The following is a 13,940-nucleotide window of genomic DNA, read 5'->3' as shown; positions in this document are numbered from 1 at the left end:
TGACAAAATAAATTCATATATACCACAAGCAATAGTATCACCATTAAGAAAATCTCTCCCAATGAACAACAAACATCGAAAACATAGCTGTTTTATCTACCATATTCACCAAAAAGAAAATTTAGATACAAAATTTCCGAGTCCATCAAATTCGAATTGAAGATTTCGACGAACGGAAGGTCAAACATGCCATACACTCGTTACGTGTCATACAAAAGAAAAGCTGCTTAATAGTAATGATCCGCTGTAGTACCCGGTCGTCTCTACGTCAGACCTGAAGATAGCATCACTTTGAAAGTCAAAACATTCCCTTTCAAGTAGAAGGAAATCATCCTGATGAGTTTATAAACTTGGCTTTTTTTAGTTTTTCTATGTTAAGATATTCTTCATTAAAAGACATTATGTCGTCATCAATTTAAAAGTTGACTTTTACTTAAGTCATGTACAACTATAGGTTAACAGGACCCACGTATAATACAACTAGATACTGGAAACTTCGCAAAACAGATCGTGTAAAAATTGCAAGGCTTACTTAGTTTCTTCTAGTCATTCAACGAAACTACGCATTTCTCATAATCCTCACTGCGGAAATTGTGGAAACCTACAGAAAAAAAATCATAACATAGTTTCTCCATGAATGTCTTGCTTTGGCGTCCAGAAGAAATAATTTTTTAGAAAGGTATTTCTTTGACAGTTTATTAGACTGTTGATCGATAAAGACGAAAGAACTATTAAATTAATAATTATAATATTCAACGGGATGGACTCAGTATATATTCTTCTATCTTAGGAATTTTTTCGAAGAATGTTGAGATACATGGAAATGCCCTGGTACTGCAACCAACCAACCAACCAGCATTTGCTTTTGAATGTTCGTCTTGTGTACTCGTATGCCACTAGTTCCAAATTCTAACAATTCAGGAGTTAAATCTAATATAAGAACATTTCAGTATTCTACTCATAAATTTCTATTCTATTTTATTCTACTCAGTAAAAATTACATACATATAGATGAATCTAATACACCCTTTGAGTACACTTCTGTTCATTTTTAAAGTATGGTATTATCTGATATTCAATACGTGAAAAATTCTATAATAACTTATGTACTTGTGTTGGACAATATTTTACAATAACGTTGAGTCTCTATTTGGATAATCACCGATCTGTTGATAGGAAATTGGTTGTTCTCTTGAAAGTTTTTACTTTATCAAAAAATTTGGCAATTTCTGTCTACCTGTACAGACAACTCAATTTAAAGCATTTCATAAAGAAATAAAAGTTGTCTTAAACATATTGCACAGGTTTTATATTTAAACATTATGAGACTATACAAGTTAAACATCTGTATGGTTCCTAAAGATACTGAACATCGCAACATACTACATAATTACAACCCTATCAGCAATCATTAATGAGTATAAAAATTACTGTACATATATCCACATCTATCCTCACCTAAGCATGTTCTCAAATTTTAAATGAATACCTAAATTAATTCGTCTTTAGTCATTAGTCTTTTTCTGAAAGATATTAATTAAAACTCAATAGTGCTGGATCTTTATTCAATATATATGGTAAATATAAACATTTGATAAAATTCGCCATTAACGGTCGTGACTGCTGTAGGTCTTTTTTTAATAAAATAATTTCATTAGTGAATATAAAAAGCTGTTGGTACACAAATGTGCTTAATGCAAGCACGTTTGAAAGACCAATTTTGAAAATATATATAAAATAGTACTACCTTTACTAAAAATATACGATATAAATAATTGAAGCGTGTTAATCTATCATTCATTTATCATCTGTCATTGATTCAGTAGTAGACAGTTCATAGATTTATTGCACCATATCTTATAGATACTTATAGATATTCTAACGGTATACCAATTTTTAATATCTTTCAAAAATAAAGAATTTCGGTAGCTATAACTTTTTCAAATTTAGAAGTAGAAGTAAAAAAAATAATGTATGGTATACCATACCCCAGTTTTCACTATGCATTACCCCTGTAATTTTTTTCTATACTCGAAGCTATGGTACCATTTCGAGGCAGATGTTTCGAGTTGGTTGTGACCATAAAAGTAAAATCGCAAGAAGCCAAGGCAATACCTAATTCAGCCCACTTTCAAGACGGCAGAATATCGTAAATTTACCTATGGCTCTAAAAATATTTAATCGTTGAAGTTATTTATTTTTGATTTATTCAATTTTAATTGGATTTCCGACAATATTTCTACGAACAACTAAAAATAAGAGGGTCAGCAATGTTTACTTATTACACAAAATGAAAATCATGACAAAACTACATATTTTTATTGTGTATATAATAAATATAGTGCTGTCAGTTATTCATTTTATATTTATATATGATGACTATATATGTGATAATGTAGAAAATATATGAATTATCTTGCACTAAATTCATTGATAACCGCTTTGCAGCTCATCCCAACAGCCTGCATGCAAATATAAGAAATAGAACCGCAGAATGGAATCAAACCGAAATAGAAACTAAAGAAACACTATCAACAGTCGACCCAGCCTTCATTGGAAGCTTTGAGTTGAAATCTGTTGAGGCGATAAAATTTGAACTTTATGAAAAGTTTAAGCACTTTATTAATTTATTCCGAGTATTGCTCTATAATTACTAAACAAATTAATTTAGTTTTAGTTTTTAGCTCGAATAGTGAACATGTTAAAATCGCGCTTCTTTAGTCTCGCCACTTTTTGTTGCTTGTTTTTCACATTAACTTCTTGTCAACGATATCCGGATCAAAATTTGGACTTGGACTATGAATATGATCAATGGCCGTATCCTTCAAATAATCATCCACTAAATATAGACAACAATCGTAATTTGTATCGTCCTACGCCAGTACGTCCACCACCACCACCACGCGATCCAAACGTAATTGTGGTGCCGCGTTTGGGTGAAGTGCGTGGCAAAGTTGGTTATAAAGTGATTAAAGGACGTTCGATTAATGCATTTTTAGGTTTAAAATACGGCGTCGTTGGACCAGGCTTAGGACGTTTTCAAGTAAGTAACAGAAAGTCCAACTCTTATTTTTTTACCGTGCACATTAGTGTGATTAAAGGGTTTATGAAATTGTTTAGAACGTTTAGGACGTTTAAAATGCAGCAAAGTAAATATTACAAAATTGGGCATATATTCTTAAGCAACATGATAAGATATAACATCTATCTGTTTAATAATATATCTGTCTGCTGGTCTCTCTATCCCCGCATCCATTCTACATGGTATTTCAAGTTTGAGCTAATAAAAAGTGACAGGGGTTTTGTGTGAATCAAGTACCTCAAATTTATAATTGGTGGACTACATCAGTTGGCATTAAAAAATTGTAAATAAAAAATTAATCAAAATATATTAAAATATTAAATATTATTAAATAAATATAATATAAATATATAATATATAAATATATGAAAATATTAAAATATAAATATTTTAAAAATATTTTTTTTAAGGCCAAAAAAATGTGGAATAAAAATATTAATTATCTAATAAACTTTTATAATTAAGTAACATAAATTTAAATGATTTATTTAAATAAGTTCAATTTTTTACCAATTTAAAAAAAATATGTTTACCTATATACATACATGTGTATTTATTCAAAATGTGTATTTAAAAACAAACAAGGACTTAGCTTAGTTTGATCGTATATGTACTGAACTTCCTTCTTCCTTGAAATTGGAAGAATAATGCCCAGGAATAATAATAATGAATAATTCTCAGGAATAATGGCCCAAATCTGTATAAAATTCTGTTATAAAATTCTGGTGTCGCTAGAAATTAATAATTATCGTAACTGACATGGCTTATGGGATCAGATTAATCTAACCTAACATAGTTTCATAAAACTATTTTTCTCCTATTTCTCGTTAAACATTGTAAATGCTTTCAAAAATGTCTTCATAATTATTTAAGATCATAAATAATGTCGATATAATTAAGCGGCCCAGAAGTCATACTAGTTGGAAGAAAATTTTTTGAAATTATTTATTTTCATCATAAGGGGAACCTAATATTTATAACGCATTTTTCTTCATAATTCTTTAATTTCTTAAACCCTAAAAATATTTCATTAAGGACTTTAAAACTATGCACCTCTTCATTCAATGAGAATTTTAACATTACCATATTAAGTGGATTAGTTCTAAACGCAATTAATGAATTTTAGCCAAGTCAAATTCTAAAATACGAGCCAGTCTTAAAAGTTGTCTTCGCCAAATAACACTTTTTTCTTGTAAATATGAGGATATATTAAGCTTCAGTTGTTATCATCACCCTTATCATCTCCAAAAAAGCAGCTATAACATTCCCGCAGATACTATATAATTTTCTGAACTATTTTAGCTTTTCTATTTGATTATTTTGAATAACGTTTAGTCTGATAACTATAGTAGAAGTCCAATTAAAGAAACAATTTCTTATACAGTCCGATCCTTAAATTGAAAAATTCTCTTAATAATGCTCTTAATAAATCAGTTATGAATTTTTTAAAATATTATTTGAATAGCTGGATTTCGGTTATTTCTTGCTACTGTTTACTAATTTTTTATACGATTCTATTTGTAAACCCAGAAAAATAGTTTGGTTAATTTAATCAGATTTTAACTAAATCTCAGGTCAATATATTCTTACTCTAAGCATTATGTTAGTTCAACCATACCACATGTTGGTTTACATATCTTCTTTACCACATGAAGATATATACTATATATTTATTTATTATTATTTATTTAGTTATTTATTTGTTTGAAAATGATTTCTGAACTAAAACATCTGTTCACTCATAAATACATTTATTAAGATTACATCAAAACCCTGTTATCGCAATTTAAAAGTTGATTTTGATATGAATCTATTCTCAAACCTTCTCATTATTATAAGATCAATACCTCTTCAATCTTTAAATATATGTATTCATACAAACTAGCACCGTATGTTTCTATTTTCAATAAACATATTTTTTTTTTGTTAGAAATATATTTTAGATAAGTCAAATGTCTCTTGTGATAGTGTTATCACCGATCGTTTTTTGTATTTGTAGTTGTATGAAATTAAATATAATTAATTATTTTTTTAAATGCATACTTTTGTTATTTTTATTTTTGACCCAGAATAGTTGTTGCAATCAATATTATTTTACAAAGATGTGTTAACTGATAATTAACTCAACAGATGGATTATAATATTTTATACATAGCTATATGCCATCATTTCCTAGAATAACTAATGCTTAGATGAGTCTTTTTAAGTGAATAAAGTGTTTGGTAACTTTTATATTACTTTTGGGAAGTAAATATTAAATTTTAATTAAATATATTTAATAAATATATTATAAATTAAATAACATATCCCATCTTTTAAAAAATTCAAAAAAGAAATTTTTTGCTACCAGAGACTATACGAAGGCTACCTTTTCAGTCTTGGTTAATCAGTGAAAATGGTTTTATTGTTTTTAGAAGTCTTCTCCATGATGATCAATACATTTTCGCATTCGATTAAACTAATTTTCGAGACAGTTTAGCCACTCTGAAGTTGGTATCTTCAAAACCAGGCTTTTGAATGTCTGAACGGGCCTATTTGTGCATAGAAAAACGCTCGCCTCACATGTTTGAGAACAAGAAGAAGTAATAAGGAGCCAGGTCGAGACTGTCAGGTATATGATCCTTTGTTTAAACTCATATGTGGATGTGCTCACATTATCTTGGTGAATGATGATCTTACTTCGACAGCTGGTTTTACTCAAGTATCCAACGACTTCTGGCTAAGAAATGGTTGTATACTACTCACAATTGACCATTTTACGTTCTTTTATCGGTACAGTTACGACATGACCGGATTTTATGACCAAATATGCGACCATTTGTTTGGATTTGCTCCGTCCGCTAATAACTTCTGTCGGTTTATGTTCACTCTGAAATACTCAACTAATGGATTGCTGTTTTGTTTCAGGTTCATAAGTATGGATCCCTTATACATCACCTGTCACTATATGGTGGACGTGTTTTGAACTACCTCGGCATTTTTTTAGCATTTCCTTGCATCAATCAACACGTAAATTCTCTTAAGTGATTATCAAATTATGAGAAATTCATCAAATCTTTTTGGCAGTCAGATCCAAATCTACATATATGAAAAGCAAATTTATATGTATGCCAGTTTTGACATTCATAAAAATTTTGGGTTAGTGCTGTTATTTGCTAAGCAAAAAATTTGTATACGTTTTTATTCTTTTTGTGTTAAGTCACCAGACTTAAGTATGACTCGAGTGTAGAGTACTTATTGCAGTTCTCTGGTCTATATAATAGAGGCCTATTTTATTAATGTATAATCTCATAATTGTCTCGTACTGTAATTGTTTAAAAAATGATTGAATCGCATATCCATATATGTACAAACTTTTATTTGGTTTGTAATTATAATCATATATCTATTTTAAGTTGCAACTTGCAACCAATCGTATTTCATGGTTTCTTAAGCTTAATTAAATTTTTCTTACAGTCAAGTAGGAATCTGTAGTGGTCACATCATAATTTTTTGTAATCTTGAAAGAAATTTCATATATTATGCCACCACCATATATCATTTGTAATATCTTGTGTGTTTTATCAATAAAACTAAAAGCACTTGGAGATGTTGAGGTTTTTTATTCTAGCAAAATATAGTATACCGCACTTGGACTATAAAACCTCTTTGTATTACAAGTATTACAGCGTCTATTAATCAGTAAAATTTTACAAGAGATTTATCATTTTTAAGTTTGAACTGTTTTTTGCAACTCGATTATATATTGTTTCTATTTCAACAACAAATAATTCAACGGATCTTGACAAAATTTCCGTGATCGGCATATTCTTAGAAACATAGCATCGTAATTTTTGTAAATCTGGAAAATAAATCCATACTATCACCCTAAAATTATTTTATAATCCTGCTATTTTGTCTGTATATCTGGTACCAAAAATTGAATAAATTACCCAACAAATTACATAGATCTGTAGAATAGCTTAAATACAGTAATTGTGGTACTCAAATAAACATATAATTAATTTATTTTTCTATGTAAACGATAACGGTTTTTATTGAAACAATAAAGACAAATGAAAGCATATATATTATATTAAAAATTAACACTTCACACCACTTATAAAGATAATCCTAATGTTGACCTCTCATGAGCAGAGTAGATCATATTTTCTGCTATTTATTACATATATTATATACTATACGTGTGTTTCGCATTGTATAATACATAACATCAATTCTGCTTAGTTTATAAAATTGTGTTATATGAATTTATGTACAGAAAGCTTCTGTTCCTGAAAGCACTAATAATGACGTAATAGATGCAACAAGAGAACCAGCAAACTGCCCACAATTTCCTGATTTGCGTTTGATAACACAGGCCGAACAGAGAAGAGAAAATGTGGATGATTGCTTAACACTCAATATTTACACCCCAAATGTAAGTCTATTTCACAAAATTTTTATCCAAAATATATATTTATATTAAATGCAGAAAGCAGGTCAATTTCCGGTAATTGTGTTTGTACACGGTGAAATGTTATTTGATGGCAGTGCCGCTGAAGGTCAACCTGACTATTTTCTGGAACACGATGTAGTACTGGTAACCATTAACTATCGCTTAGCACCATTTGGTTTTCTGACCACTTTAACAGATGATATGCCCGGCAATGTAGCACTTGCAGATATACACATGGCCTTGGAATGGGTGAACCAATATATACGTCCTTTCGGAGGTAATGCAGATCAAGTAACATTAATCGGTCAAGCAGGTGGAGCAACACTGGTTCACGCTTTAAGTTTAAGTGATAAGGTAAAGTTAATATCCAATTTTTCACTCACAAGATGATCATTTACTATAATCACACAATTCTTCCTTTAGGCACTTGGTTTGTTCCACAAATTAATTTTACAATCCGGCACAGCATTGAATCCCTATTTTTGGGATGAAGATCCACTTAACACACTGAAAAGTTTTGCTAGATTAGCAAGTTGCCCAGTAAGTAACAGTGACAGAAACAACACTTACTTGATAAATTGTCTTCAGCATATGACAACCACTAATCTATTGACTACATTCAAAAACCATTGGGTATGTTCTATCACATAATCAAAGTAACTAATTGCTCATCCAATTGAAATTATGTATAAATTGCGTTTGTAGGAAAGGTACGAACCATACGGCACAAGAATAACAGGAGGCTTTAAGTTGGTTGTTGGTGATAGATTAGGATACATAACACAGAGTCCTGCAGCACTTGTTGCCAATAATATGTATCCAGTGATTATGGGTGTCACTAAGGATGCAGGCGCATTTATTTTGTCAAGTTGGTTTTTGCATATACATATATCTGTACTTCTTAAATAAATTTTAATTATTCTCATTTCAATAGGATTTTATAATCAATTGGAACAATTGCGCTCACGCAACATAAGTGACTTTATAAATGTCGTGCTTAAACACACAGCACAACCACGACATCATCAATTGTGGAAGAATCTAGCATTGCAGCAAATATTTACAGAAGAAGATATACGTAATCCTAAGTTATATAGCATAGCACAAGGATTACTAGAGGTTTGTCAGTAGTATTTTATTTTAAATACAATGTATTAAACAATTTTTTTAGCTAACAAATTTAATTTTGTATCGCGGCCCTATTATTGATTCTATACGTTACACATATAGAAAGTATCCAACTTATTTATATTGCTTTGATTATCGTGGCGAGTTTCATCGTTTCGGACATCTACCAAATCCTTTACCATATCAAGCTGATGCAACACTTAGTGATGATAATATTTACTTATATCCTTATCCGCAAGAAGTAAGCCAACTTAACGCAAAGGATAAACAAATTGCTACTGCTTTAGTTAATATGTGGGTTAGCTTTGCCGAGTATAATAATCCAACACCACGTAATACAAATCTTTGGCCAAATGTAACTTCAGACTACGGCCCATTTGTGCGTATTTCGAATGTTAATGAGAACTCATTAGAATTGGATTATCATTTTGGAGAAGGAATACCAACACCCAATTTATATCCTGAATATTTTACAACCACAACCACTTCGACAACTCCAAGAACCACTACAACTACTACCACTCAACGTACTAATCCATACTATCCTAATTATGAAGGTTATCGGCCGCCTCTCTACAACTATCCAAACTCAAACGACTATTCACAGAATAGAAGACAAGACTACGAACAACCACATAATGTTCCATATGACCGCAATCGGTTTGGCTAAACTATTTGAAGCATAAAACACAAATTATTGTTCATAACATATAATATTATTTAAAAAATATAAATTAAAATAAATAAGAATGAAATGATTTATATAATGTTATTTAAATCTGCGTACAAAAATATTTCTAGTAATATTATTATTAAGAAAAAGGATGGTGCACTGCGACCTATAATATTTATTGTGCCCCTTAGTTGGATTAGAGAGTTTCTTCAAATCGGGAAGCGTTTGCAAAAACATTGCCAGTACTCCTGGCAATGCTTGGTGCGGAGCATATTGCTCATTCAGCGTGAAAGTGTCCCATTGATTCCTTTTCTACAAAGAGTTGAGTTTATAACCTCATGCGATGTATTATAAAAGACTCCTTCAATATCTAAGAAAGTGCAAATTGCTATTTTTTTCTGATCTATGTTGTCCTGAATCGTGTTACTTTGTTGATGTAGGGCCGTTTCTGTCAACTGACCTGCCCTATAGGCATGTTGGCACTTGTATCATGAAGTTACTTAAAATGTAGTATTCCTCATATAGTTATTCACGACTTTTTCTACTACTTTAAGCAGGAAAGTTGTAAGGCAGATTGATCTAAAGGATTTGAAGTGCGTTTCTAACTGTTAATAAAAATATTATATTTAAAATTAACGAAGCAACTTATAATAGTAGTGACTTCATTATTTTATTTTATTTATAAACCAGTAAAACTATATATGAAGCTACAGCTAAGGCAATTTTGTGAGTTGCCGAAGGCTTAGACTAATGCTATTATTAGTTGCAATACTATATTACAATATGATGTAACATATCTTAGCATATCATAATATATCATATCATAAGCAATTCGTAATACTTATGATATAATATAATGTGATATAATTTATCATTTCATAATATTATATATCATATTGTTATAATAAATGCAATCTTTAAATCTATTGATTTAAATCATAGCAATCTAGCTGAAATCATTTAAAATTTGAAGTGTTAAAGTCAAGCAAGAGTTAACCCACATATAATATTCGAAGTACTTCTGAAATAGATCACTCTCTTACTAAATGAATAACATCACCTTTTAGGTACTTTAAGATTGCATATAGTGCACAACGTGTTTTGCTGAGGGTCTTATGCGAAACGTAGCACAGATGTGAGAGCTACGGATGCATGGCTTTATAAGATTGTTGAAATCGTTTCTACATCATATTATTCTAGAAAATGACTCCCAGACTATAATTGAAGACCAAACTTAACATAATCCCTTCTGTAGTCGGAATATTGACTACAGAATGCATAGTGAATGCATATTTCAAATGCATAGTAAAGCTACAGCTGAAAACCCTAGAATATAATTTATATAAAAATGACAATTGAATTAGTTTTTAAAATTCAATGAAATTTTAATAAATTTAATTAATTTCATCAATTGAAGACCACATCTATTGGTAATTGTTTTATTCATCATGATGAAATCAGTTATTTATTTTAAAGTAAATATTAAATAATAATACATATCATAACAATTTTTAATAGTAATTTAATAATAATAATTTTTTTTTTCTAATAATAAATATAAATAATTAAAATAATCAAACTAATAAATTATATTCATTATTATATTATGTATAATGAAACTTTATGGCAATTGTTTCATATAATTGTTTCATATATTTAATTTTCAAATAATTAAAATAATACTAAATAAATGTGCAAAGTAAATAAATTAAGAACTAAATCAAATGGATCAAACATGAATAAAAGTAATGAAAAGATCTATATCATTTTATTATTAAAAATTTGTAAAAATGAATTCATTCTCACATCAATAAAATAGTAAATGCTTAATTTCGGTGAAAGAATGATAACCGATATATATCACATGCTATCGTCGTTGGTGGATAAAACTAAAGAAGTCATAAACTTAAGCTGTATAAATAACATTAAACTTAAATAAAGTAGTGATAACCGCAATTTCGAAATGAATATGGCACTGGAACGAAAATATCAAGTCAAATCATTAATAACGATCAATTTGTATCCTTTTATAGCGATCTCGAGATATCCATCCAGTGACATATGGGTTTTGTTACACTAAAATTCAAAGGATTCAATAATATATTAGTTCTGGCCTTAGGTTATAACGATTTTTTCTCGTTATACAAGCGACAAGTGAAATGAAGATATTTTACTTAATATTATAAGAAATTATTAAATATATATTATTTTAAACATATATGTATATATTAAAATCATTCTTCAGCAGTCTTTTTTCTGTTAGGAGCATTCTAAGAAAACTTATTACTTAAGAAACGATTCGTTGTTTTCTTTTCTGTTTAAATTTCTTCTAGAACAAATATAAAATTGGTAAATAAATATATAAAATTGAATAAATTGAATAATTGAAACAAATGATAAATATGAACAGTATTTTCTGACTTCTATTTTATTTGTTTAATTTATTTATAAGTGAACAACAACTATTAGTTAGAACGTATAAATTGATCCGATCTCTTCTAAGTTGTTATAAAAATATTAAGACTATAATCTGAAAAGTATTCATTGGCAAATCAATTAAAATCAATTTAAATAATTAAAGCAACACAGAAGATATTTCTCTTATTAAAAGATAAATGAAATGCTTAAATAAATTTTTTAAGGTTAACAATAGTACATACTTTATAAAGGTTCCTCTGGTTTTCTGGTACGTACTTATCTGAAGTAAAGATGCTATGTTAAAATCCCTTACAGAAATTATATATTATTGCTTTGTAAATAATAGAAATTCTTGAAAAACTAAAACTATATATGCGACTTCTGCAAAATATGGTAGCAATTAAATATATATTAACATTTAAATTAGCTATCTTTTCTTTTATATATAATTAAATAAGTTTATTTTTCTTTAATAACCAAACAGATGCATTAATAAATGCACTAAGTACACAATAAGTTAAATTATTTAACTTTGTTAAATATATTTATTCACTTTAAAAAACCAGAAATGTAAACCAGATTCTCGAGATACTTTCATTAAATCTATATGGGAAATATTCTTATACAGAGCGCCATAGGCAATCATATTATACAGTAGCATTATAATTTTTAATTTAATTTTTTAATGTTTAAAATTGAATTAAAAATTAAAATCTTTTTAAAACAATTTCAGTTAATATAATTAAATTTTTATTTTATATTGATTTCATATTTATATGTGCGTATAATATAATATACTATATTTTTTTATTACTAGAAAAACTATAAGACAATTCATTCCTATCTAGATTAATAAAAAATGCATATTAATTACTTTACTCAGTTAAATTTATATCAATTACGAATCTAATGACGATATAAATAAAAAAATTAAACAAAATAATAAAATGTAAAATTTGTTTTTCTTTTCATTTGCTTTGATCATCAATCCAAATAGTTGTGAAGAATAAAAAAAATAAATCAATTAAATAAAATAACAAAATTTACGGTTATACTTATAAATTTGTATAGTAACTCTGTGCATAAATATTTTAATTATAAAAAATAAACAAAAAAAATTTGGAGATGCCGGGGATTGAACCCGGGGCCTCTCACATGCAAAGCGAGCGCTCTACCACTGAGCTACATCCCCTGTTGGATAATCTAAACTCAATGCACATCAGGTTCTCCGAGAAAATAAATTTACTTCAATTTGATTGACGAATTATTTTTATTTTTCGTGACCTACTCAAACACAATTCAAATTATTTCTCAATGTTTCCAAAATTATTTGAAAATATTTACATACATTTATGTATGTACATAAGTACTTGAATACAAGTAGATAATATTAATTTAATTTGCTTTAAATCACATTTAAAAAAAAAGATTTTCATTTTATAAAGTAATATGTTGAAATACATATGTATCTTTTAACAAATATTTACGTATATAACATAAAAGAGTGTACATTCATTTTGACCATGAGAGTCACTCCACACTACAAATATGAACGTTATTTCTTTTTCTTCCAAGTTTTGCAAATACTTACTATACTTAAAAATTTTTACTAAATATTTAAATATTTAATATTACTATTAAAATTTAATATTAAATTAAATATAATATTAAATATTAAAAAAGGTCTAATAAGCTTTTAGTATTAATTAATATAGAAACTACATTAAAACATTTTTATACAATTCTGAAATTGCATTTCTAAATAAGGAAATATGTGTATGTAACATAGTATGGTCAGTATATATTGTTTTGGAATTTTTATAAATATTCATATATACATGTTAAGAGTATTTCAACCCTAATAAATGTATTGGCAGTGCCGTAGCAAAATGAATATTGTTAGTTTTGTACCTAAATTTAATTATGTTACATGCTGAAAAACTATAATTCTCATTGACTTGATAAATGTTCTCACTTATATAGTCATTTTCTGTATGGCAAAGTTATCGCTTCTCGGCCTTATGGCTAAGATCAAAGTGTAGTATCTGTTCTTATCAGCTTAACATCTGATAGATCCTCCATCGGAGGACAACAAATGTTAAACTGATTTTTGGAATCAGATGGAGTGTTTAGGGGCTTGCTCCACCTCTGTCGCGGGTTGGCCCGGTATTGCAGTACAGCCGGGATACGGCCCAATTATT

At 28.5% G+C, this 13,940-nt stretch overlaps 1 protein-coding gene and 2 non-coding genes across 3 annotated transcripts; 2 read left to right on the top strand and 1 right to left on the bottom strand.

Moving 5' to 3' along the window:
• Positions 1–2,688: 2,688 nt before the first annotated feature.
• On the top strand, positions 2,689–9,375 carry LOC119672941 (glutactin-like). The gene is made up of 7 exons (XM_038084114.1): positions 2,689–3,043; positions 7,344–7,502; positions 7,557–7,874; positions 7,944–8,153; positions 8,226–8,388; positions 8,455–8,639; positions 8,692–9,375. Exons 1-7 carry the CDS (start codon positions 2,699–2,701, stop codon positions 9,316–9,318), a joined length of 2,007 nt encoding a protein of 668 aa, XP_037940042.1. The 5' UTR covers positions 2,689–2,698; the 3' UTR covers positions 9,319–9,375.
• A 3,484-nt stretch (positions 9,376–12,859) lies between these two features.
• On the bottom strand, positions 12,860–12,931 carry Trnaa-ugc. Its single transcript has one exon. It is a non-coding gene; the product is annotated as a tRNA-Ala (tRNA).
• Positions 12,932–13,744: 813 nt separating this feature from the next.
• On the top strand, positions 13,745–13,940 carry LOC119673646. Its single transcript, XR_005252160.1, has one exon. It is a non-coding gene; the product is annotated as a U2 spliceosomal RNA (small nuclear RNA).

The sequence above is a fragment of the Teleopsis dalmanni genome, chromosome 1, assembly GCF_002237135.1.
Source record: "Teleopsis dalmanni isolate 2A chromosome 1, ASM223713v2, whole genome shotgun sequence".
Lineage (NCBI taxonomy): Eukaryota > Metazoa > Arthropoda > Insecta > Diptera > Diopsidae > Teleopsis > Teleopsis dalmanni.
The sequence above is the reverse complement of the archived record's forward strand: the minus strand, read 5'-3'. Positions and strand labels throughout refer to the sequence as shown.